This window comes from Rana temporaria, unplaced genomic scaffold (assembly GCF_905171775.1).
Source record: "Rana temporaria unplaced genomic scaffold, aRanTem1.1, whole genome shotgun sequence".
Classification (NCBI taxonomy): domain Eukaryota; kingdom Metazoa; phylum Chordata; class Amphibia; order Anura; family Ranidae; genus Rana; species Rana temporaria.
In genome coordinates this window covers 66,490-93,524 of record NW_024404521.1, presented here as the reverse complement: position 1 = coordinate 93,524, position 27,035 = coordinate 66,490, and the positions used below count along the sequence as shown (strand labels likewise).

Genomic DNA, 27,035 nt, shown 5'->3' with positions numbered 1-27,035 from the left:
CTGATGGGGACACAGATGTATAGAGAGACTCTGCTGGGGACAGAAATGGGCAGGGAGTCTCTGATGGGGACACAGATGTATGGAGACACTCTGCTGGGGACAGAAATGGGCAGGGAGTCTCTGATGGGGACACAGATGTATGGAGAGACTCTGCTGGGGACAGAAATGGGCAGTGCGTCTCTGATGGGGACACAGATGTATGGAGAGACTCTGCTGGGGATAGAAATGGGCAGGGAGTCTCTGATGGGGACACAGATGTATGGAGAGACTCTGCTGGGGACAGAAATGGGAAGGGAGTCTCTGATGGGGACACAGATGTATGGAGAGACTCTGCTGGGGACAGAAATGGGCAGGGAGTCTCTGATGGGGACACAGATGTATGGAGAGACTCTGCTGGGGACAGAAATGGGAAGGGAGTCTCTGATGGGGACACAGATGTATGGAGAGACTCTGCTGGGGACATAAATGGGCAGGGAGTCTCTGATGGGGACACAGATGTATGGAGGGACTCTGCTGGGGACAGAAATGGGAAGGGAGACTCTGATGGGGACACAGATGTATGGAGAGACTCTGCTGGGGACAGAAATGGGAAGGGAGTCTCTGATGGGGACACAGATGTATGGAGAGACTCTTCTGGGGACAGAAATGGGCAGGGAGTCTCTGATGGGGACACAGATGTATAGAGAGACTCTGCTGGGGACAGACATGGGCAGGGAGACTCTGATGGGGACACAGATGTATGGAGAGACTCTGCTGGGGACAGAAATGGGCAGGGAGACTCTGATGGGAACACAGATGTATGGAGAGACTCTGCTGGGGACAGAAATGGGAAGGGAGTCTCTGATGGGGACACAGATGTATGGAGAGACTCTGCTGGGGACAGAAATGGGCAGGGAGACTCTGATGGGGACACAGATGTATGGAGAGACTGCTGGGGACAGAAATGGGCAGGGAGTCTCTGATGGGGACACAGATGTATGGAGAGACTCTGCTGGGGACAGAAATGGGAAGGGAGTCTCTGATGGGGACACAGATGTATGGAGAGACTCTGCTGGGGACAGAAATGGGAAGGGAGTCTCTGATGGGGACACAGATGTATGGAGAGACTCTGCTGGGGATAGAAATGGGCAGGGAGTCTCTGATGGGAACACAGATGTATGGAGAGACTCTGCTGGGGATAGAAATGGGCAGGGAGTCTCTGATGGGAACACAGATGTATGGAGGGACTCTGCTGGGGACAGAAATGGGCAGGGAGTCTCTGATGGGGACACAGATGTACTGTATGAGGAAATTCTAAGTGTTTAGCCCTGTTGCACGAGGCTCCAGGCTCTGAGAGCAGCCTTTTAAACTATATTCCATTTCTTGGCTGAGGATTAATTTCGAAATAACTCGGCCTGCGAATATCTGTGACATTTATGATGCGCCCCTCGAAGTAAAACGTTTGGAGACCCCTGCTCTAGAGGATGATGACACTTCATTGTCCATTCCAGCTCTTGGGAAGTTACTGCCCCCCTTCTTTTACCTAGTCATTGAACACCATCCAGTTAGGGTTGGAACTTAGGGTTAGGGTTTAGGTGTTAGGGTTTAGGGGTTAGGGTTGGGGTTAGGGTTGGGTTTAGGGTTAGGGTTTAGGTGTTAGGGTTAGGGTTGGGATTAGGGTTGGGTTTATGGTTAGGGTTTAGGGTTAGGGTTGGGTTTAGGGTTGGGGTTAGGGTTAGGTTTAAGGGTTAGATTTAGGGTTGGGGTTGGGTTTAGGGTTAGGGTTGGGGTTAGGGTTAGGGGTTAGAGTTTAGGGTTGGGGTTGGGTTTAGGGTTAGGGGTTAGGGTTGTGGTTGGGTTTAGGGTTAGGGGTTAGGGTTGGGGTTTGGGGTTAGGGTTTAGGGTTGGATTTAGGGTTAGGGTTTAGGGTTGGGATTAGAATTAGAATTAGAGTTAGGGTTGGGGTTAGGGATAGGGTTGGGATTAGGGTTCAGGGTTGGAGTTGGGGTTTGGGTTTAGGGGTTAGGGTTAGGGTTGTGGTTAGGGGTTAGGGTTGTGGTTTAGGTTAGGGGTTGGGTTAGGGTTGGGTTTACGGTTAGGGTTTCCCCTTGAAGAATAAGGCTAGGACTCAGGAATTGGAACAGGGACCTCCCACAGAGGTCAAAGGTCAGAAGGTGGGTTCCCAGAGGTCAAAGGTCACAAGGCGTGGCTGATCCACCCCAACAAAGTGTACCGCCTACCCAACTAAGTCAGAGAATGAACGAGTCGGGGAAAGTGCTGGAGAGAAGTGTCAGTGTGGAGGGATCTTTCTTAGGGATACACACTAATGATGACAAAGATGGGGGTTCATGAACACACAGAGATCATCTAGTTTATCATCCTACTGGCCACACTAAGGATTCTGGGAGATTCTCATGTCTTCCCTCCACAGGTATCACTGGCACAGTCAGCATGGACAAGACCAATGACCGGAACACGGACTTTGACCTCTGGGCGATGGCCGACCATGACAGTGGTCGTTTCCAGGTGAGTTTGGAGTAAATGCATCAGTCATCCTTTGATTATTATTATTATCTAGTTCTATAACGACCCGCCCATTCCACACTGCCGCTATATAAAGTTCTGTATACCCTTCTAATAAAGAGTACATTTTATGAAGTATGAGGGTCCTGCGCAACAACTTTCAGACCCCCAATGGGAAGACATTGGAGGGTTCTCACTAAGAAGTAGAGGCACTGGCATCTTTTTCGTCAGGAGAAGAGACATTAGGGGTACAAGGGTCCAGCTAATTACAGCTTACATATAATAGGGAACAGGAGGTATGACCAGAGAACAGGAGGTAGAGATATTAGGGGCTCGTTGAACAAGAATATAGACATTCGGGACTCCTCAGTCAGGAGTAGAGACATTGGGGCTCCTCAGTCAGGAGTAGAGACATTGGGGCTCCTCAGTCAGGAGTAGAGACATTGGGGCTCCTCAGTCAGGAGAAGAGACATTGGGGCTCCTCAGTCAGGAGTAGAGACATTGGGGCTCCTCAGTCAGGAGTAGAGACATTGGGGCTCCTCAGTCAGGAGTAGAGACATTCGGGACTCCTCAGTCAGGAGTAGAGACATTATGGCTCCTCAGTCAGGAGTAGAGACATTGGGGCTCCTCAGTCAGGAGTAGAGACATTGGGGGTCTCCTCAGTCAGGAGTAGAGACATTGGGGACTCCTCAGTCAGGAGTAGAGACATTGGGTCTCCTCAGTCAGGAGTAGAGACATTGGGGCTCCTCAGTCAGGAGTAGAGACATTGGGGCTCCTCAGTCGGGAGTAGAGACATTGGGGTCTCCTCAGTCAGGAGTAGAGACATTGGGGTCTCCTCAGTCAGGAGTAGAGACATTGGGGCTCCTCAGTCAGGAGTAGAGACATTGGGGCTCCTCAGTCAGGAGTAGAGACATTGGGACTCCTCAGTCAGGAGTAGAGACATTGGGACTCCTCAGTCAGGATTGAAGACATTGGGGCTCCTCAGTCAGGAGTAGAGACATTGGGGCTCCTCAGTCAGGAGTAGAGACATTGGGGTCTCCTCAGTCAGGAGTAGAGACATTGGGGCTCCTCAGTCAGGAGTAGAGACATTGGGGTCTCCTCAGTCAGGAGTAGAGACATTGGGGCTCCTCAGTCAGGAGTAGAGACATTGGGACTCCTCAGTCAGGAGTAGAGACATTGGGACTCCTCAGTCAGGATTGAAGACATTGGGGCTCCTCAGTCAGGAGTAGAGACATTGGGGCTCCTCAGTCAGGAGTAGAGACATTGGGGTCTCCTCAGTCAGGAGTAGAGACATTGGGGCTCCTCAGTCAGGAGTAGAGACATTGGGGTCTCCTCAGTCAGGAGTAGAGACATTGGGGCTCCTCAGTCAGGAGTAGAGACATTGGGGCTCCTCAGTCAGGAGTAGAGACATTGGGGCTCCTCAGTCAGGAGTAGAGACATTGGGGTCTCCTCAGTCAGGAGTAGAGACATTGGGGCTCCTCAGTCAGGAGTAGAGACATTGGGGCTTCTCAGTCAGGAGTAGAGACATTGGGGCTCCTCAGTCAGGAGTAGAGACATTGGGGCTCCTCAGTCAGGAGTAGAGACATTCGGGACTCCTCAGTCAGGAGTAGAGACATTATGGCTCCTCAGTCAGGAGTAGAGACATTGGGGCTCCTCAGTCAGGAGTAGAGACATTGGGGGTCTCCTCAGTCAGGAGTAGAGACATTGGGGACTCCTCAGTCAGGAGTAGAGACATTGGGTCTCCTCAGTCAGGAGTAGAGACATTGGGGCTCCTCAGTCAGGAGTAGAGACATTGGGGCTCCTCAGTCGGGAGTAGAGACATTGGGGTCTCCTCAGTCAGGAGTAGAGACATTGGGGTCTCCTCAGTCAGGAGTAGAGACATTGGGGCTCCTCAGTCAGGAGTAGAGACATTGGGGCTCCTCAGTCAGGAGTAGAGACATTGGGACTCCTCAGTCAGGAGTAGAGACATTGGGACTCCTCAGTCAGGATTGAAGACATTGGGGCTCCTCAGTCAGGAGTAGAGACATTGGGGCTCCTCAGTCAGGAGTAGAGACATTGGGGTCTCCTCAGTCAGGAGTAGAGACATTGGGGCTCCTCAGTCAGGAGTAGAGACATTGGGGTCTCCTCAGTCAGGAGTAGAGACATTGGGGCTCCTCAGTCAGGAGTAGAGACATTGGGGCTCCTCAGTCAGGAGTAGAGACATTGGGGCTCCTCAGTCAGGAGTAGAGACATTGGGGTCTCCTCAGTCAGGAGTAGAGACATTGGGGCTTCTCAGTCAGGAGTAGAGACATTGGGACTCCTCAGTCAGGAGTAGAGACATTGGGGCTCCTCAGTCAGGAGTAGAGACATTGGGGCTCCTCAGTCAGGAGTAGAGACATTGGGGTCTCCTCAGTCAGGAGTAGAGACATTGGGGTCTCCTCAGTCAGGAGTAGAGACATTGGGGCTTCTCAGTCAGGAGTAGAGACATTGGGGTCTCCTCAGTCAGGAGTAGAGACATTGGGGTCTCCTCAGTCAGGAGTAGAGACATTGGGGCTTCTCAGTCAGGAGTAGAGACATTGGGGCTCCTCAGTCAGGAGTAGAGACATTGGGGCTCCTCAGTCAGGAGTAGAGACATTGGGGCTCCTCAGTCAGGAGTAGAGACATTGGGGGCTCCTCAGTCAGGAGTAGAGACATTGGGGTCTCCTCAGTCAGGAGTAGAGACATTGGGGCTCCTCAGTCAGGAGTAGAGACATTGGGACTCCTCAGCCAGGAGTAGAGACATTGGGGCTCCTCAGTCAGGAGTAGAGACATTGGGACTCCTCAGCCAGGAGTAGAGACATTGGGGCTCCTCAGTCAGGAGTAGAGACATTGGGTCTCCTCAGTCAGGAGTAGAGACATTGGGGCTCCTCAGTCAGGAGTAGAGACATTGGGGGCTCCTCAGTCAGGAGTAGAGACATTGGGGTCTCCTCAGTCAGGAGTAGAGACATTGGGTCTCCTCAGTCAGGAGTAGAGACATTGGGGTCTCCTCAGTCAGGAGTAGAGACATTGGGGACTCCTCAGTCAGGAGTAGAGACATTGGGACTCCTCAGTCAGGATTGAAGACATTGGGGCTCCTCAGTCAGGAGTAGAGACATTGGGGCTCCTCAGTCAGGAGTAGAGACATTGGGGTCTCCTCAGTCAGGAGTAGAGACATTGGGACTCCTCAGTCAGGAGTAGAGACATTGGGGGCTCCTCAGTCAGGAGTAGAGACATTGGGGTCTCCTCAGTCAGGAGTAGAGACATTGGGGACTCCTCAGTCAGGAGTGAAGACATTGGGTCTCCTCAGTCAGGAGTAGAGACATTGGGGGCTCCTCAGTCCAGGGGTAGAGACATTGGGGGCTCCTCAGTCAGGAGTAGAGACATTGGGGTCTCCTCAGTCAGGAGTAGAGACATTGGGGTCTCCTCAGTCAGGAGTAGAGACATTGGGACTCCTCAGTCAGGAGTAGAGACATTGGGACTCCTCAGTCAGGAGTAGAGACATTGGGGTCTCCTCAGTCCAGGGGTAGAGACATTGGGGGCTCCTCAGTCAGGAGTAGAGACATTGGGGTCTCCTCAGTCAGGAGTAGAGACATTGGGGTCTCCTCAGTCAGGAGTAGAGACATTGGGGGCTCCTCAGTCCAGGGGTAGAGACATTGGGGGCTCCTCAGTCAGGAGTAGAGACATTGGGGTCTCCTCAGTCAGGAGTAGAGACATTGGGGTCTCCTCAGTCAGGAGTAGAGACATTGGGGGCTCCTCAGTCAGGAGTAGAGACATTGGGGTCTCCTCAGTCAGGAGTAGAGACATTGGGGTCTCCTCAGTCAGGAGTAGAGACATTGGGGTCTCCTCAGTCAGGAGTAGAGACATTGGGACTCCTCAGTCAGGAGTAGAGACATTGGGATCTCCTCAGTCAGGAGTAGAGACATTGGGGCTCCTCAGTCAGGAGTAGAGACATTGGGGCTCCTCAGTCAGGAGTAGAGACATTGGGTCTCCTCAGTCAGGAGTAGAGACATTGGGACTCCTCAGTCAGGAGTAGAGACATTGGGGTCTCCTCAGTCCAGGGGTAGAGATACTGGGGTCTCCTTAGTCAGGAGTAGAGACAGTCCAGGGATGGAGACATTGAGGGCGTCACGATTATAATGGAAGGTGTGTACATTATACAGTATATAGGGAGTGTATGTACAGGGTATATATGCAGGGTATATGGTAGGGTCGGTATATACAGTATATATAGGGAGGGATGGTATATACAGTATATATAGGGAGGAATGGTATATAGAGTATATATAGGGAGGGATGGTATATATAGGGAGGAGTGGTATATAGAGTATATATAGGGAGGGATGGTATATAGAGTATATATAGGGAGGAGAGGTATATAGAGTATATATAGGGAGGGATGGTATATAGAGTATATATAGGGAGGAATGGTATATAGAGTATATATAGGGAGGGATGGTATATACAGTATATATAGGGAGGAGTGGTATATAGAGTATATATAGGGAGGGATGGTATATAGAGTATATATAGGGAGGGATGGTATATACAGTATATATAGGGAGGAGTGGTATATAGAGTATATATAGGGAGGGATGGTATATACAGTATATATAGGGAGGGATGGTATATAGAGTATATATAGGGAGGAGTGGTATATAGAGTATATATAGGGAGGAGTGGTATATAGGGTATATATAGGGAGGGATGGTATATATAGGGAGGAATGGTATATAGAGTATATATAGGGAGGGATGGTATATACAGTATATATAGGGAGGGATGGTATATAGAGTATATATAGGGAGGGATGGTATATACAGTATATATAGGGAGGAGTGGTATATAGAGTATATATAGGGAGGGATGGTATATAGAGTATATATAGGGAGGGATGGTATATACAGTATATATAGGGAGGAGTGGTATATAGAGTATATATAGGGAGGGATGGTATATACAGTATATATAGGGAGGGATGGTATATAGAGTATATATAGGGAGGAGTGGTATATAGAGTATATATAGGGAGGAGTGGTATATAGGGTATATATAGGGAGGGATGGTATATATAGGGAGGAATGGTATATAGAGTATATATAGGGAGGGATGGTATATACAGTATATATAGGGAGGGATGGTATATAGAGTATATATAGGGAGGAGTGGTATATAGAGTATATATAGGGAGGAGTGGTATATAGGGTATATATAGGGAGGGATGGTATATATAGGGAGGAATGGTATATAGAGTATATATAGGGAGGGATGGTATATACAGTATATATAGGGAGGGATGGTATATAGAGTATATATAGGGAGGAGTGGTATATAGAGTATATATAGGGAGGAGTGGTATATAGGGTATATATAGGGAGGGATGGTATATACAGTATATATAGGGAGGAGTGGTATATAGAGTATATATAGGGAGGAGTGGTATATAGGGTATATATAGGGAGGGATGGTATATATAGGGAGGAATGGTATATAGAGTATATATAGGGAGGGATGGTATATACAGTATATATAGGGAGGGATGGTATATAGAGTATATATAGGGAGGAGTGGTATATAGAGTATATATAGGGAGGAGTGGTATATAGGGTATATATAGGGAGGGATGGTATATAGAGTATATATAGGGAGGAGTGGTATATAGAGTATATATAGGGAGGAGTGGTATATAGAGTATATATAGGGAGGGATGGTATATATAGGGAGGAATGGTATATAGAGTATATATAGGGAGGAGTGGTATATAGAGTATATATAGGGAGGGATGGTATATATAGGGAGGAATGGTATATAGAGTATATATAGGGAGGAGTGGTATATAGAGTATATATAGGGAGGGATGGTATATAGAGTATATATAGGGAGGAATGGTATATAGAGTATATATAGGGATGATGTTATGTAGTCAGTGGAGGAAGGGGTGGCTGTGACCAGTAAAGAGTTAATCTTACTGGTATTCTGACCATTCCATTCCAGTGATAAGAGCCCCCCAGCCCCCCTCCTCCCCACAGACCCTCCAGCTGCTGCTTCTCATATAACAGCACACCCTGCCTGTGTATACTCAACACCCGGGGCCCTCCGTCACTTCCACTGCTGGGGGCCCAATGTGTACCCCCCCCCCCCCGCATGGACACAATCATTATTATATATCACAACCCAGGAGCTTACACTCTAATGTCCCCTCCCCCCACAGTCACACACTATTATTATTATACATTAATATGGCTCTGACATACACCGCAAGTAAGTGTCAGTGAGTGTCATTTGGTGTCAGTGAGTGTCAGTTGGTGTCAGTGAGTGTCAGTTGGTGTCACTAAGGCTGCTTTCACACTGAGGCGTGCAGCCGCGGTGACGGTATAGCCGGCTATACGTCGTATTTACCGCGATATTCGGGCGCTAGCGGTGAGGTTTTAACCCCCGCTAGCGGCCGAAAAAGGGTTAATACCGCCCGCGTTGCGGGCGGTATTACCACGCTTTCACATTGATTTCAATGGGAAGGCGTGGTATAGGAGCGGTGAACACACCGCTCCTATACCGCGGTAAAAATGGAGCTAGCAGGACTTTTGGAGCGCTCCTGCTAGCGCACCGCTTCAATGTGAAAGCCTTCGAGCTTTCACATTGAACACTACAGGGCATGATTTTTCATGCGGTATAGCAGCGCTATTTTTAGCGCTGTACCGCATGAAAAACGCCCCAGTGTGCAAGGGCCCTAAGACCCCTTTCACACTGGGGCGTTTTTCGGGCGTTTTTTAGGCGCTTTGGCGTTTAAAAAAAAGCCTGTAAAGCGCCTGAAAGAAGCCTCATCTGCAATCCCAATGTGAAAGCCCAAGTGCTTTCAGAGGCCTTTCACACTGCCAGCGCCCGAAAAACGCTGGTAAATCGCTGCTAAGACCCTTTTCACACTGAGGCGCTTTTCAGGCGCTTTGGCATTAAAAAAAGCTTCCTCAATGGGAAGGGGGCTTTAGGAGCGGTGTATTAAACGCTCCTAAAGCGCTGCAAAGAAGCTGCATGCAGGACTTTTTTTGACGCCCTGCCAGCTCAGCGCCTCAGTGTGAAAGCACTCAGGCTTTCACATTGGGATTGCAGATGCAGCTTCTTTCAGGCGTTTTACAGGCGCTTTTTTTAAAGCTAAAGCGCTTGAAAAATGCCCCAGTGTAAAAGGGCCCTAAGTGTCAGTGAGTGTCAGTGAGTGTCAGTTGGTGTCGGTTGGTGTCAGTGAGTGTCAGTTGGTGTCAGTGAGTGTCAGTTGGTGTCGGTTGGTGTCAGTGAGTGTCAGTTGGTGTCAGTGAGTGTCAGTTGGTGTCGGTTGGTGTCAGTGAGTGTCAGTTGGTGTCAGTGAGTGTCAGTTGGTGTCAGTGAGTGTCAGTGAGTGTCAGTGAGTGTCAGTTGGTGTCAGTGAGTGTCGGTTGGTGTCAGTGAGTGTCAGTGAGTGTCAGTTGGTGTCAGTGAGTGTCGGTTGGTGTCAGTGAGTGTCAGTTGGTGTCAGTGAGTGTCAGTTGGTGTCGGTTGGTGTCAGTGAGTGTCAGTTAGTGTCAGTGAGTGTCAGTGAGTGTCAGTTAGTGTCAGTGAGTGTCAGTGAGTGTCAGTTAGTGTCAGTGAGTGTCAGTTGGTGTCAGTGAGTGTCAGTTGGTGTCAGTGAGTGTCAGTGAGTGTCAGTTGGTGTCAGTGAGTGTCAGTTGGTGTCGGTTGGTGTCAGTGAGTGTCAGTTGGTGTCAGTGAGTGTCAGTTGGTGTCGGTTGGTGTCAGTGAGTGTCAGTTGGTGTCAGTGAGTGTCGGTTGGTGTCAGTGAGTGTCAGTGAGTGTCAGTGAGTGTCAGTTGGTGTCAGTGAGTGTCGGTTGGTGTCAGTGAGTGTCAGTGAGTGTCAGTTGGTGTCAGTGAGTGTCGGTTGGTGTCAGTGAGTGTCAGTTGGTGTCAGTGAGTGTCAGTTGGTGTCGGTTGGTGTCAGTGAGTGTCAGTTAGTGTCAGTGAGTGTCAGTGAGTGTCAGTTAGTGTCAGTGAGTGTCAGTGAGTGTCAGTTAGTGTCAGTGAGTGTCAGTTGGTGTCAGTGAGTGTCAGTTGGTGTTAGTGAGTGTCAGTGAGTGTCAGTTGGTGTCAGTGAGTGTCAGTTGGTGTCAGTGAGTGTCGGTTGGTGTCAGTGAGTGTCAGTTGGTGTCAGTGAGTGTCGGTTGGTGTCAGTGAGTGTCAGTTGGTGTCAGTGAGTGTCGGTTGGTGTCAGTGAGTGTCAGTTGGTGTCAGTGAGTGTCAGTTGGTGTCGGTTGGTGTCAGTGAGTGTCAGTTGGTGTCAGTGAGTGTCAGTTGGTGTCGGTTGGTGTCAGTGAGTGTCAGTTAGTGTCAGTTAGTGTCAGTGAGTGTCAGTTGGTGTCAGTGAGTGTCAGTGAGTGTCAGTTGGTGTCGGTTGGTGTCAGTGAGTGTCAGTTAGTGTCAGTGAGTGTCAGTTAGTGTCAGTGAGTGTCAGTTGGTGTCAGTGAGTGTCAGTTAGTGTCAGTTGGTGTCAGTTGGTGTCAGCCCTCCAGTATGAGTGACATTCATTGACCTCCTTGTCTCTTCTCACAGATCGTTGGTCATTATGAAGGGATAACAAAGCAGATTAACTGGACCGGGCCCCCCATCCTGTGGCTGAAGGGGGCCCCACCATTGGACAGCCCGCCGTGTGTGTTTGACACAGATGACCCGAGCTGTGTGAAGAGTAAGTGACCTCCCCCGCTCTGTGCTCCCCGCACACATTCTCCTCCCCCATTCTCACCAATGTCTATTCTGTCTGTTCCAGCTCCGCTCTCCACCCTGGCCATGGTGGCGCTGGGCGCCGGGCTCACCCTACTCATCTTTGGGATGGCCAGTATCATCATAATGAGGTCAGTGTGTGGACCCCACTACCCCGTGTGTCCGGAATGGGGGGGAGGGCGATAACCAACCCCCCACATACCCAACACACACATCCATCCCACCCCCCCACTGTACCCCCCAAACACCCCCCCCCTATACACACATCTATCCCACCCCCCACTATACCCTCCATACACCCCCCAATACACATCCATCCCACCCCCCACCATACCCTCCATACACCCCCCCAATACACACATTCATCCCACCACCCCCCACCATACCCTCTATACACCCCCCAATACACACATTCATCCCACCACCCCCCACCATACCCCCCATACACCCAATACACATCCATCCCACCCCCCACCATACCCTCCATACACCCCCCCAATACACACATTCATCCCACCACCCCCCACCATACCCTCCATACACCCCCCCAATACACACATTCATCCCACCACCCCCCACCATACCCCCCATACACCCAATACACATCCATCCCACCCCCCACCATACCCTCCATACACCCCCCCACCCAATACACATCCATCCCACCCCCCCACCATACCCTCCATACACCCCCCCCAATACACACATTCATCCCACCACCCCCCACTGTACCCCCCAAACACCCAATACACATCCATCCTACCCCCCACCATACCCTCCATACACCCCCCCACCCAATACACATCCATCCCACCCCCCCACCATACCCTCCATACACCCCCCCAATACACACATTCATCCCACCACCCCCCACTGTACCCCCCAAACACCCAATACACATCCATCCTACCCCCCACTATACCCCCCATACACCCCACCCAATACACACATTCATCCCACCCCCCACCATACACCCCCCCAATACACACATTCATCCCACCACCCCCCACCGTACCCCCCATACACCCAATACACATCCATCCCACCCCCCACCATACCCTCTGTGACGGTAGTAGAATGATATCCCCGTCAAACAGTCCCTTCTTCCCATAAAAGAAAATCACCCAATATTCCACAAGTAGGAATCCCTGGAATCCCCCCAATAATCCACACATGAGCCCAAGCTTACTGCTGGAACAAGAGAGACTTTAATGGTACAACACCTAGCTTATATGTAGTTACAAAACTGTTACAATGACAATCTCCTCCCCCCCTCACACAGTGGAGCTCCCATACAGATTATAGGCAGACACTTCGGAGCCGACCCTGTAGACACATTTCTTAAGGGTAAACACAGGTCTTCTTCACACACACAATAGATCAATTACCCTTTAAAATAGAGAGCTGGCTGGGGATGGGACATTAACATTTCAACAGTCTGTTATGCAGAGGAATGAGTCACACATGAAATCACCTTTTACCTCTAACACACACAGCATTACTAGCAGGGAGAATTAAACTGAGCATATTGGCAAAAAGTCCTTCACAATGGCCCCCTTTTTCTCCCTGCTCCGGCAACTCGGTTGGACCTTTCCTGGTCCAGTAGGGTTGACGGGTTCAGAGCTTTTAGTCCGAGGTTAACTCCGTTTGGCGTGACAATCCATCGGCATTCCCGTTTTGCTTGCCTGGGCGATAATGAATCGTAAAGTCATAGGGCTGTAAGGCCAAGCTCCAGCGTAGCAAACGGGCGTTGTCCCCTGAAACCCGGTTAAGCCACACCAAGGGGTTGTGATCGGTGATGAGAGTGAAAGCCCGGCCATAAAGGTAAGGTGTGAGCTTTTTGAGTGCCCATACCAAGGCCAAACACTCTTTTTCAATGGTGGCGTAACTGACCTCCCTTGGCAACAGCTTCCGACTCAGGTATGCCACCGGGTCGTCAGATCACACGCCGTTCAGTCCCCAAGTCTTTGTGCGATCTGCAGAGTCACCAGAAGTCAGTGTGAAGACGGCGAATGGGTCTGTGCGCCGCCGTCTAGGTGTCCCGCTATGGGAGGGGGCAGGTTATGGCTCTGAAGTGACAATCACAAGAGATTCATAAAAAGAAAAAGTTATATTTGTTGAAATGCTGTAGCACTGGTGCTCAGAGTTCGGGGGGGAGGGGATCAGTGCCCCATAGGGTCAGCCACCCCCTTCTCCCTTCGCAGCCGCCGGTTCTCCTCTTTGAGCTTCTCCAGCTCCATCTCCAGTTCATGGAGCCTGGGGGGGTCAGCCTGCTGTGACCTCAGGTGGTTGTTCTCCTCCTCCATGCGACTTATGCACTTCTCCAGCTCCATGTACTCACAGGTCAGCTCCTGCTTGCTCATGTCCTGCAGGCTCTCCACGTGGTCCTCCATCATCAGGAACTGGGTGGTGGTGTAAGGGGCCACCGGTGGGCCCTTGGCGAACATCTCGGCCCGCATCTGGGGCGCCCGCTGCGATTCCATCTCCTCCAGTCGCTTCTTCTCCTCCCAGGTCCGCTGGTTATATGACTTCCAGGACCTCTTCTTCTTGGAGGGTGGCCGGCGGTGCCTCTTTCTGCCCAGCTCCCTCCAGGGCCCCTCCGGCTCATGGCTGTTGCCCATGACCAGCTGACAATGGTGTTCCCTGTTGTCCGTAATAACAGATTGTACCATGAGGGCTTCGTAAGGGGTACCCAATGGTTCTTCCCGACCCAGCTCCTGGGGATCCCAAGCTGAGTCTACACAATAGGCTGCTGCTGGTGGGCGGTACCCAGGTCGAGACCAATTTGACCTGGTGTTGTCGTTCATGGGGCAATTCTGCTTGAAGTGACCCAGCTGTTTGCACCGGAAGCAGCGTTGTTCATTGTCCTCCTGGCGTGGATAGCGAGGGCTAGATGTCACTGGTCTGTTAGGAGGTTGGTATCTAGCGGCTGGTGGGTGTGAGGGCGCCGTTGGTCCTGGAGGTTGTACCTGTGGTGTGACCTGGTTCGTCTTGCGAGTATCAGCATATTCATCCGCCAACTTAGCGGCCTCTGGTAGAGTCATGGGCCTGCGATCTCTCACCCAATCTTTGACATCCGTCTGGATGTGATTGTAAAATTGCTCCAGGAGCATTAGTTGCAAAATGTCCTCTGCGGTGGTGGCCTGGCTGCTGTTAGCCCAGTTAGAGGCCGACAGGGATAACTGGCATGCCCATTCCGCGTAAGAGTCTTTCGTGGTTTTGCGTGAGTCCCTGAACTTCTGTCGGTAGGACTCTGGGGTTACTGCATAACGAGCCAGGAGCACTTCTTTAACCCGGGCGTAGCTATGGATATCCTGATCTGGCACGGTCCGGAAAGCATCAGAAGCTTTGCCTGACAGTTTGCCTGACAATATTGCAACCCACTCTCTTCTAGCTATTCAGTGCAGGTTACATTGTCGCTCAAAATCTGCCAGGTAGTTATCAATCTCACAGTCCTTTTCATCAAAAGCTTTAAAAGCGCTAAACGGAATCTTCCTTGCATCTGCTGTGCTGTACTCACTGTTTGGAGAATGTGCGGCTGCTTGTTGGACTGATGCCAGTTTTAACTGTAGCTCTGCGTCTCTTATTTGTTTATCCTTCTGTAGTTCTGCGTCTCTTATTTGTTTATCCTTCTGTAGCTCTGCGTCTCTTATTTGTTTAGCCTCTTTCGCTAACAGGTCCATCACTTTCAGCACCACATCCGCCGTTGGGTTCGGACCGAACCATGGTAGCTTCTCTCTCATTAGCTTGTTGGCTGGCGATTCCTCCTCCTGAATCACTGGTGTCTCCATCTCTTGTACTGCTGGCGTTGCTGCAATCCCGTCCTCCTGGTCTAGCTCCATTAATTCTGCTATGATGACCCGCTTGGTTTTGTTGCTAGCACTCCTTCCACGAACTTCCAGTAGTTCTTCCAGTGTCTGCTTGGAATCCGGGTATAAAGGAGAGTAGAAGGGAAAATCCCTCTGCTTCCAACCAATTGTGACGGTATTAGAATGATATCCCCGTCAAACAGTCCCTTCTTCCCATAAAGAAAATCACCCAATATTCCACGAGGAGGAATATTCCTGGGATCGCCCAATAATCAACACAGGAGCCAAGCTTACTGCTGGAGCAAGAGAGACTTTAATGGCAGCATGCTGCTAGTTATATATAGTTTACAAGCTAATCCTCAATCAAAGAACAATGAAATCTCCACCCCCTTTTCACACACTGGGGGCTTCCATACAGATCATAGGTAGACACTTCGGCGATGACCCTGAAGACACATTTCTTTAGATAATGACATCAGTGAAGTTAATTACTAGGTGTAACAGAATACGTTATCTAGACAGCTTGGCCCCGCATATAGAAGAGATAATTACCACAATGAAGCAATCAGAATAATTAACATGAGCCAATTATCTAATCATTTAGCCTGACGATACAATACACATCTCTTAAGGGTAAACACAGGTCTTCTTCACACACACAATAGATCAATTACCCTTTAAAATAGGGAGCTGCTGGGGAAGGGACATTAACATTTCAACAGTCTGTTACACAGAGGAATGAGTCACACATGAAATCACCTTTTACCTCTAACACACACAGCATTACTAGCAGGGAGAATTAAACTGAGCATATAGGCAAAAAGTCATTCACACACACATTGATCCCACCCCCACCATACCCTCCATACACCCACCCAATACACACATTGATCCCACCCCCCCCACACACACCATACCCCCCATACACCCAATACACAGATGGAGGGGTTGTACTGGGAGGTGAAGAGATTGAACTGGGAGGTGAGGGGATTGTACTGGGAGGTGAAGGGATTGTACTAGGAGGTGAATAGATTGTACTGGGAGGTGAAGGGATTGTACTGGGAGGTGAATAGATTGTACTGGGAGGTGAAGGGATTGTACTGGGAGGTGAAGGGATTATACTGGGAGGTGAAGGGATTATACTGGGAAGTGAATGGATTGTACTGGGAGGTGAATGGATTGTACTGGGAGGTGAATGGATTGTACTGGGAGGTGAAGGGATTGTACTGGGAGGTGAATGGATTGTACTGGGAGGTGAAGGGATTGTACTGGGAGGTGAAGGGATTGTACTGGGAGGTGAAGAGATTGTACTGGGAGGTGAAGAGATTGTACTGGGAGGTGAAGAGATTGTACTGGGAGGTGATGGGATTGTACTGGGAGGGGCTGGGCAGGTTTCAATCTCCTGGTAATGTGAAGTTTGATGTTCTGTCTGTCACCAGGAAGCTGATGTTGGAGAAGGAACTGGCCAGCATGCTGTGGAGGATCAGATGGGAGGAGCTTCAGTTTGGAAATTCTGAGCGATATCACAAATATGCCGGGAGCCGCCTGACCCTATCACTAGTGAGAGTCCCTCTATCATTCCTCATCTATGGTCTCCATGTACTGTCCTCTCCCATCATACATCATCTATGATCTCCATGTACTGTCCTCTCCCATCATTCCTCATCTATGATCTCCATGTACTGTCCTCTCCCATCATTCCTCATCTATGATCTCCATGTACTGTCCTCTCACATCATTCCTCATCTATGATCTCCATGTACTGTCCTCTCCCATCATTCCTCATCTATGATCTCCATGTACTGTCCTCTCCCATCATTCCTCATCTATGGTCTCCATGTACTGTCCTCTCCCATCATACCTCATCTATGGTCTCCATGTACTGTCCTCTTCCATCATTCCTCATCTATGATCTCCATGTACTGTCCTCTCCCATCATTCCTCATCTATGGTCTCCATGTACTGTCCTCTTCCATCATTCCTCATCTATGATCTCCATGCACTATCATCTTCCATGTTCTCTCATATAACTGCTATCCTCATCTCGTCTGCATTGCTTTTTATTCTTCTCTTCTCTCCTCATTGGTCCTCCCATTCCTCAGTATACGTTCCCTATCAGTCCCCATAGGCCTTTCTCTTCCTGTCTGTAGCCCCTTTTATCTCTTTTGGACCATCTCCAATTGTCTTACCCTTCCTCTCGTTAGCTCCTCCCACATCTCTCCATTGGACGTTCCTCTCCTCTCTGTAGCTCCTCCCATCTCTCCTCGTAGGTGGTCCCTTTCAACTACATAATTCCTGATAACTGATCCTGTAGTTGTTCCACTCATTCAGTCCGCCCATCTCTCCCCATTGGTCTGCTGCTTCCTCTCTAGAGTCTCTCTCGCTATAGGTTTTCTCATTAATCTCTAAATCTTTTCCCATCTTCCCATTGGTCTTCCATTTCCTCACAGGAGCTCCAGTAAAAGATCTTTGTTTTCCTCTCTATAGCTCCTCCATCTTCCTCTTTGGTCTTCCCATTTCTTTCTATAGCTCCGCCATCTCCCTCATTGGTCTTCCCATTTCTTTCTATAGCTCCTCCATCTCCCTCATTGGTCTTCCCATTCCTTTCTATAGCTCCTCCCATCTCCCTCATTGGTCTTCCCATTCCTCTCTATAGCTCCTCCATCTTCCTCTTTGGCCTTCCCATTCCTTTCTATTGCCCTTCTTTTTCCCACTGTTGATTTTCCTATTCTTGTCTATTGCTCCTCCCATCTCCCTCATTGGTCTTCCCATTCCTTACTATAGCTCTGGCTATCTTCCCTCATTAATCTTCCGATCCATATCTATAGCTCCTCCCATTTCCCTCATATGCCTTCCTATTCTGCTCTACAACTCCTCCCATCTCGCTTTTTATTCTTCCCATTCCTCTCTTTAGCTTCTCTCGGCTCCCTCATTGGTCTTCTTATTCCTCAGTATAATTCTGCCCTTCTTCCTCATTGGTCTTCTTATTCCAAATTATAATTCTGCCCTTCTCCCTCATTGGTCTTCTTATTCCTCACTATAATTCTGCCCTTCTTCCTCATTGGTCTTTTTATTCCTCACTATAATTCTGCCCTTCTCCCTCATTGGTCTTCTTATTCCTCACTATAATTCTGCCCTTCTTCCTCATTGGTCTTCTGATTCCTCACTATAATTCTGCCCTTCTTCCTCATTGGTCTTCTTATTCCTCACTATAATTCTGCCCTTCTTCCTCATTGGTCTTCTTATTCCTCACTATAATTCTGCCCTTCTTCCTCATTGGTCTTCTTATTCCCCACTATAATTCTGCCCTTCTTCCTCATTGGTCTTCTTATTCCCCACTATAATTCTGCCCTTCTTCCTCATTGGTCTTCTTATTCCTCACTATAATTCTGCCCTTCTTCCTCATTGGTCTTATTCCTGAGTATAATTCTGCCCTTCTTCCTCATTGGTCTTCTTATTCCTCAGTATAATTCTGCCCTTCTTCCTCATTGGTCTTCTTATTCCAAATTATAATTCTGCCCTTCTCCCTCATTGGTCTTCTTATTCCTCACTATAATTCTGCCCTTCTTCCTCATTGGTCTTTTTATTCCTCACTATAATTCTGCCCTTCTCCCTCATTGGTCTTCTTATTCCTCACTATAATTCTGCCCTTCTTCCTCATTGGTCTTCTGATTCCTCACTATAATTCTGCCCTTCTTCCTCATTGGTCTTCTTATTCCTCACTATAATTCTGCCCTTCTTCCTCATTGGTCTTCTTATTCCTCACTATAATTCTGCCCTTCTTCCTCATTGGTCTTATTCCTCAGTATAATTCTGCCCTTCTTCCTCATTGGTCTTCTGATTCCTCACTATAATTCTGCCCTTCTTCCTCATTGGTCTTCTTATTCCTCACTATTATTCTGCCCTTCTTCCTCATTGGTCTTCTTATTCCTCACTATAATTCTGCCCTTCTTCCTCATTGGTCTTCTTATTCCAAATTATAATTCTGCCCTTCTTCCTCATTGGTCTTCTTATTCCAAATTATAATTCTGCCCTTCTTCCTCATTGGTCTTCTTATTCCAAATTATAATTCTGCCCTTCTTCCTCATTGGTCTTCTTATTCCTCACCATAATTCTGCCCTTCTTCCTCATTGGTCTTCTTATTCCTCACTATAATTCTGCCCTTCTTCCTCATTGGTCTTCTTATTCCCCACTATAATTCTGCCCTTCTTCCTCATTGGTCTTCTTATTCCTCACTATAATTCTGCCCTTCTTCCTCATTGGTCTTCTTATTCCTCACTATAATTCTGCCCTTCTTCCTCATTGGTCTTCTTATTCCCCACTATAATTCTGCCCTTCTTCCTCATTGGTCTTCTTATTCCCCACTATAATTCTGCCCTTCTTCCTCATTGGTCTTCTTATTCCTCACTATAATTCTGCCCTTCTTCCTCATTGGTCTTCTTATTCCTCACTATAATTCTGCCCTTCCTCCTCATTGGTCCTCTTATTCCTCACTATAATTCTGCCCTTCTTCCTCATTGGTCTTCTTATTCCTCACCATAATTCTGCCCTTCTTCCTCATTGGTCTTCTTATTCCTCACTATAATTCTGCCCTTCTTCCTCATTGGTCTTCTTATTCCTCACTATAATTCTGCCCTTCTTCCTCATTGGTCTTCTTATTCCTCACCATAATTCTGCCCTTCTTCCTCATTGGTCTTCTTATTCCTCACTATAATTCTGCCCTTCTTCCTCATTGGTCTTATTCCTCTGTATAATTCTGCCCTTCTTCCTCATTGGTCTTCGTATTCCCCACTATAATTCTGCCCTTCTTCCTCATTGAATTCCTGACCATACAGGTAGGGTGTGAGCTTCTTTAAGGCCCAAACCAGGGCTAAACATTCCTTTTCCACTGCCGCGTAGCTCACTTCCCTGGGTAATAGTTTTCTACTCAGGTACGCGACAGGGTGTTCTCCTCCATCCTCCCCGATCTGGCTTAGAACTGCCCCCAGTCCGTACATGGACGCATCTGTATGAACGACAAATCTTTTGTTAGGGACGGGGGCAGATAGAACAGGTGCGTTGATCAATGCTTGTTTCAAGGTTTGGAATGCTGTTTCACAGGCGGGAGACCACAGGACTACTCTAGGCAAATTCTTTTTGGTCAAATCCGTCAGGGGTTTGGCAATGGTACTGTAGTCAGGGACAAATTTTCTGTAATATCCCGCTGTCCCTAGAAATGCCAGTACCTGGGTCTTAGTGTGGGGTGTTGGCCAATTGGCTACAGCCTCAACCTTAGCGGGTTCTGGTCGTTGTTTCCCACACCCCACTCTGTGTCCCAAGTACTGGACTTCTGCCATCCCGAAATTACATTTTTCTGGCTTCAGGGTTAGGCCGGCGGCCCTAATCTGATCCAGTACAGCCTCAACATGCCTCAAGTGTTCCCCCCAAGTCTCACTATAGATCGCAATGTCATCCAGGTACGCGCAAGCAAAATCCTGGAAGCCATCAAGGAGGCGGTCCACTAAGCGCTGAAATGTGGCTGGGGCGTTCTTCATCCCAAATGGCATGACCTTGAACTGGAATAAGCCAAATGGAGTGACAAATGCCTACTTAGGGATAGCCTCCTTGGACAGGGGAATCTGCCAATACCCTTTGCACAGATCGATTGTGGTCAGATAACGTCCCCTGGCAATACAATCTAATAGCTCGTCTACTCGGGGCATGGGGTAGGCATCTGTCACGGTTTTGTCATTGAGGCGTCGGTAATCGACACAGAATCGGGTTGTTCTGTCCTTTTTGGGTACTAGGACAACGGGCGAGGCCCAGGGGCTGTCAGATGGTTCTATAATCCCCAGTCTTAACATTTCTTGTATCTCCTTCCTCATCTCCTCTTTTACTGCCTCAGGGATTCTGTAGGGAGTCTGTCTGAGCGGGTTTTGTCCTGGGGTCTCTACGTAGTGAGTCGCTAAGAGAGTGTACCCGGGCTCCTGGGAAAATGTCAGTCCTTTCTCAGTTATCAATTGTCACATCTGTCCCTTTTCTGCGGGAGGTAACCGCTCTCCCCTAGCTGTATCGTATTGAGCAGAGTTTTAGGTTCCGAATCTGCTAATAGATCTGGGATGGGTAAGCTGTCAGGGTCTTCAGTGGCTGGAATACATATGGCTGCTACATCCTCTGGTCTTTCCTGATACTCTTTTAATAAGTTTACATGAAAGGATTTCTGGACCCTTTCATCTTGGCTGCTGGCGATTACATATGTAGTATCGCAGACTTGCGCTACCACTTTGTAAGGGCCCTGCCATGAGGTCTGGAGCTTATTCCCTTTGACAGGCCTAAGCACCAGCACCTTCTGCCCACTTGAAACATTCTCTGACGGGCGCCCCGGTCGTACCAGTGTTTCTGTCGTCCCTGGGCCGCTTGGAGATGGTCCCGTGCCATCCGAGCTAAATGTTCCATGCGGTCCCGCATTTCCAGCACATATGGCACAATGGGGACACCTTCATGTTCTGTCTCGCCCTCCCAGTGCTCCCGGATGAGGTCGAGGGGGCCTCGCACTCTCCGTCCATAGAGCAGCTCGAAGGGGGAGAACCCTGTGGATTCCTGCGGTACCTCTCGATAGGCAAACAAGAGGTGCGGCAAAAATCGCTCCCAGTCTCTGTATTCCGCCGTAAAGGTCCGCAGCAATTGCTTGAGGGTACCATTAAAGCGTTCACAGAGACCGTTGGTCTGAGGGTGGTACGGTGAACTAAGCAGGGTCTTAATACCGCAGACCTTCCATAACTGTTGGGTTAGATCTGCAGTAAACTGGGTCCCTCGGTCGGACAGGATTTCCTGAGGGAACCCCACTCGGGTGAATATCCCGACGAGCGCACTGGCAACAGTGTCCGCCTGAATATTCGTCAGAGCGACGGCCTCCGGGTAGCGGGTAGCATAGTCTACTACGGTAAGAATGTATTTCTTACCTGAGGGACTGGGGTTAGGTAGAGGTCCCACTAGGTCGACTGCTACCCTGCTAAACGGTTCCTCGATCACGGGCATAGGTGACAGTCGAGCCTTAGGGTGGTCCCCTCTTTTTCCTACCCGTTGGCATACGTCACAGGTGCTGCAGTAACGTCGCACATCCTTCGAGATCCCCGGCCAAAAGAAAGTCTGGGTGATCCTGTAGGTGGTGCGGTTACCCCCTAGGTGCCCTGCCAACGGAATGTCGTGGCCGATTCGGAGAAGTTCCAACCGGTACTTTCTGGGTACCACTAGTTGGCGCTTTTGCGAAGGGATACCGCCTCTCTTTCTGCCTTCAGTCAATCTGTATAACCTGTCACCCTCCCATATAAAACGTTCCCGCTCATCCCCTCTACTGTCTGCTAATTCTCGATACTTTTGAAGGGTGGAGTCCTCCCTAGTTTCCCTCCCAAATTCCTCTGGGGTGTCCCAAGCTATGGGTCTCTCTACCGTAGTGGGGTTACATGTCGGTTCTTGGCTTACCTGGGTCTCCTGGCCTGTTGTAGGATCATCTGTGATACGGGTCTGTGAGCGGGTGGTCACGGGGCAAGCTGCATCAGGTGTAGGTAGATACGCCGAAGTCAGAGGGCCAATGTCGTTGCCCAGCACAACCTCGGCCGGTAGGTTGTCCATGATACCAACGGTGGTCTTTCCTGACCCGACTCCCCAGTCTAAGTGCACCCGGGCGGTGGGTAAGCGGAATACAGCGCCCCCTGCGACCCGGACGGCAACTGTACGAGTGGAGACGTTCTCTGGCTTTACCAGATGTTTTTGAACCAGAGTGATAGTGGCCCCGGTATCTCTTAAGCCTTGTGCTACTTGTCCATTCACCCGTACCTCCTGACGGTGATGCTGACGGTTATCTGGAGAGGCAGCTTGTATTGGGTCTGCCTCATACAAAATTCCCAGACATTCCTCCGGGCCCCCCTCGGTCTCCAGGCAGTGGGCCGCAGAGGGACGTGATGGAGTGACTTCTGTGTTGGGTGTTGTACGTCTCCAATTGTTATGTGTAGCTCTTAGAGGGCAATAACGAGCAATATGTCCCGTGTTGCTGCAGTGATGGCACGTCACCCTAGACGAATCCCGGGGGTAGTTGTTAGGCCCCTGAGGACGTGGTGGTCCTGGTGGGACTGGAGCCCGAAACTCTGGGCGTGGGGTGACGGTTGGAGTACGCGGTTCTACCTTCTGAGCCAGCCGCATAGTACCCTGGCTTACTTTCCTTGTCTCCGCGTACTCATCTGCTAGCCGAGCCGCCTCGTTTAAGTTAGCGGGACGGCGATCTCGTACCCAGTCTTGTATGTCTGCGGCCAGGTCTTGGAAGAAATGTTCCATTAGGAACAGCTGTAATACTTCCTCCCCGGTGTTGGCCTTGCACCCTTGGACCCAATGGGATGCCACCCTTTGTAACTGGTTTGCCCATTCCATGTGGGAGTCCACAGCCTTCTTCTTGGACTCCCGGAAGCGCCGGCGGTAGGCTTCTGGCGTTACGGCGTATCGGGTTAGCAGCGTCTTTTTAACTTGCTGGTATTGTAAAATATCCTCTGGGGCGAGAGCCCGAAAGGCTTCATTGGCTTTGCCCGACAATTTCCCCGACAAAATAGTGACCCATTGGTCTGGTGGTACCTGGTGTAGTGAGCACTGCCTCTCAAAGTCCGCCAAATATCCATCGATTTCCTCCTCACTTTCTACAAAAGCTTTAAATGCAGTGAACGGTATTTTCTTTCCTGTAGCAGCAGGTGGGGGGGGTAGGAACTGCAGGTGTAATGGGCTGTCTCGCTCTTACCAGTTCCAGTTCTTGTCCCCTCTTCGTTTGTATTTCTTCCCTTGCTTCCCGGAACAGCTGGTTGATTAGTTCCACGGACGTTTCTGGATACAAGGATAATCTCCGCTGTACAATCCCAGTAATTACATCTTCCTCGCTGACCGGTGCAAGGGGCTCAGTTCCTTCCATGGATCCATCCATTTCGTCCAGCTCCAGCAGTTCAGCTATCAGCTCCCTCCGTGGTCTGTTGCTGGCGCTCCTACCACGAATCTCCAATAGATCTTTCAGTGTGGATCTTTTCAGCCTGGCGTACTGCGACTCCATTCAGAACTTGTTCTTTGGATAAAAGGACCATCCCACCGCTGCCACCAATGTAACGGCTACCCACTGGTAGTGAGGGGTATCGGCCGTTGGAGACGTCCTTTTTGCTGACAAGTTATGATATGCAGGTACCGCCGGTATATCCCATCGAACGCCCTTCCAAGAAACGAGACGAGGCTACGTTTGAAGGGTCAAGCAGGACTGACTTTATTTGGCATATTTCACCTGCTTATATCTGCTTACAACTGTTACAAGAACAATGACATCTCCTTGAATTAATCACTTGGCCAGTTTCTAGCCGCTTCGGCACCGCACCCCACTTAACATTTCCTGGCCAGGCACATTCCTTTCTCAATAGAATTCAATTAACCTTTAAAACAATTATCACTCACACATAATCCCCATCAGCATACACCTCACAGGGGGCTGTTTACCTGCACACAAGAGAGAGAGTTCATTATCTATGCGAAGGGAACATTAGCATTCAGCAATGAAAAGAGACTTGTCCAATTAACCCTTTGAGCTCAGAATACAATGTGGTACATCCAATTGTGACAAGCCATGCAGTTCCTTGTAGTCCTCCCTGCACGAAGATTATAACTGTCCCGGCAGCATGCATATGTCCGTTACAGTCTTCTTATTCCAAATTATAATTCTGCCCTTCTTCCTCATTGGTCTTCTTATTCCTCTGTATAGTGACAAGGAAATTCTTCTGTACGCAGAGCGCACTCCATTTCTCCTGTGATAATAATAAGCACACATTCCGTCTAATGATATAATACATCTTCCCCATCACTCTATTTCCCGTATATCCCAAGTAACCCGACACCACCACAGCTCACAGTCTCAGCTCCGTCACATGACTGCCTCAGTGACCCGTGTCATTGGTTTTCCACACGATATCTGTACCCATCTACCTTTATGGTCTACATATTCCTTCCCAAAACCCCCCCTTTTCCCTTTTTGGTCTTTCTGTTTCTCACTACAACTGTGCCCATCTTTCCTGTTGGTCTTCCTATTCCTCTGCATAGCTCCTCCCATTCTTCCTGTTGTTCTTCTAATTCCTCTGCATAGCTCCTCCCATTTTCCATGTTGGTTGTCTTATTCTTTTCCATAGCTCTTCCCATCTCCCTCGTTGTTCTTCTTATTCCTCTGCATAGCTCATCCCATTTTCCATGTTGGTTGTCTTATTCTTTTCCATATCTCCTCCCATCTCCCTTTGCTGGTCTTTCTATTCCTCCCTTTATCTTCTTCCATTTCCTTCATTGATCTTCCCATTCATCTTTCTAGTTTGTACTACTTGTGTTCTCAGGTCTTCCATTTTATCTGAGATGATCACCTGAGGTCCCTTCAGTCCTTCACATTAGTGCTCCTAAGCTTCTTTCTAGGCTCGCCCTTTCTTCTCCCATTCCTCCATATTTCTTTCATTCATAATGTCTTCTTCCATCACATGATGATTCTCTGGTCATCTTGGTGGGTACAGGAATTAAATGTTTACACTTTTTTTATACACATAATGTGATATACCAAGACTTGAAGGATTCCTCCACCTCCACATGACATTTATTGGCTGCAGTGTCCTCCATCCTCCACCTCCACATGACATTTATTGGCTGCGGTGTCCTCCATCCTCCACCTCCACATGACATTTATTGGCTGCAGTGTCCTCCATCCTCCACCTCCACATGACATTTGTTGGCTTTGGTGTCATCCATCTTCCACCTGTACAAGACATTTGTTGGCTATTGTGTCCACCATCTTCCACCCCTAGGTAGGGAGACCGCCGCTCCAGGTGAGCACAAGCAGGCAATCAATGTCCACTCAGGAGCCACACGGGTGCTGGCAATGCGTAGAATTAAGCAGATGAGAAAATAGATGGACAGCCGCACTCCAGGAGGTCTTTATGAAAAAAGACGTGCTCTTTATTTTAAAAGGAAAAAATGCACAGCATACAACAGCATACAGTGGGATGAACAGCTGACGCGTTTCGCATTAACAATTAATGCTTAGTCATAGCTACATTGTAGCTATGACTAAGCATTAATTGTTAATGCGAAACGCGTAAGCTGTTCATCCCACTGTATGCTGTTGTATGCTGTGCATTTTTTCCTTTTAAAATAAAGAGCACGTCTTTTTTCATAAAGACCTCCTGGAGTGCGGCTGTCCATCTATTTTCTCATCTGCATCTTCCACCCCTACATGACATTTGTTGGCTATTGTGTCAACCATCTTCCACCCCTACATGACATTTGTTGGCTATATTGTCCACCATCTTCCACCTGTACATGGCATTTGTTGGCTATGTTGTCCACCATCTTCCACCCCTACATGGCATTTGTTGGCAATTGTGTACACCATCTTCCACCCCTACATGACATTTATTGGCTGCAGTGTTCTTCATCCTTCACCTCCACATGTTATGACTCTGTCCATGATTCCCCCAGCTCCTGTTCTCTATATCATCAAGTTAAATTGTATATTCATTTATGGGGTTTGCTATATGTCATCAGGTAGTGGGCAAAGTGGATATTTTGTCTACCATCTGAGGATTAGGGGAATTCCACATAGCCAACACCCTCTGTTATTAGCACATCTGTACCCTGTAAGTGTAAACAAGCTAATTGGGTGCCTTAGTTTAAATTTCTTGACCTTCCATCTCTTCCGCCCAGGACACCTCCTTCCCTTATATTGTCCCTGTATGTATACTGTCAGCTGGAGGTGGAAGACATCCTTCCATGTCTGTTTGCTCTGTAATAGCTCATAGTTCTGTGTGTGTGACGGTCTCGCTCTGTGTGTGACAGTCTCGCTCTGTCCTAGAGAGGCTCCAGTTATGGTTCTCTGATGACCGCTCATGGGAAATATCAAATCTTCGCCAATACCGGACACTTCAAGGTGGAGTATTAAGACTTTCAAGCACCTTTTTTTTCAC

General features: G+C 48.9%; 1 protein-coding gene across 1 annotated transcript in view; it reads left to right on the top strand.

Annotated features, from left to right (window-relative positions):
- The window catches only part of NPR2 (natriuretic peptide receptor 2), a 99,821-nt gene that overhangs the window by 20,605 nt on the left and 52,181 nt on the right, over window positions 1-27,035 (top strand). The window contains exons 4-8 of the mRNA XM_040334596.1: window positions 2,411-2,505; window positions 11,069-11,201; window positions 11,283-11,367; window positions 16,485-16,605; window positions 26,924-26,998. Coding sequence (XP_040190530.1) covers window positions 2,411-2,505; window positions 11,069-11,201; window positions 11,283-11,367; window positions 16,485-16,605; window positions 26,924-26,998 — 509 coding nt within the window. The remainder of the gene's footprint in view (window positions 1-2,410; window positions 2,506-11,068; window positions 11,202-11,282; window positions 11,368-16,484; window positions 16,606-26,923; window positions 26,999-27,035) is intronic.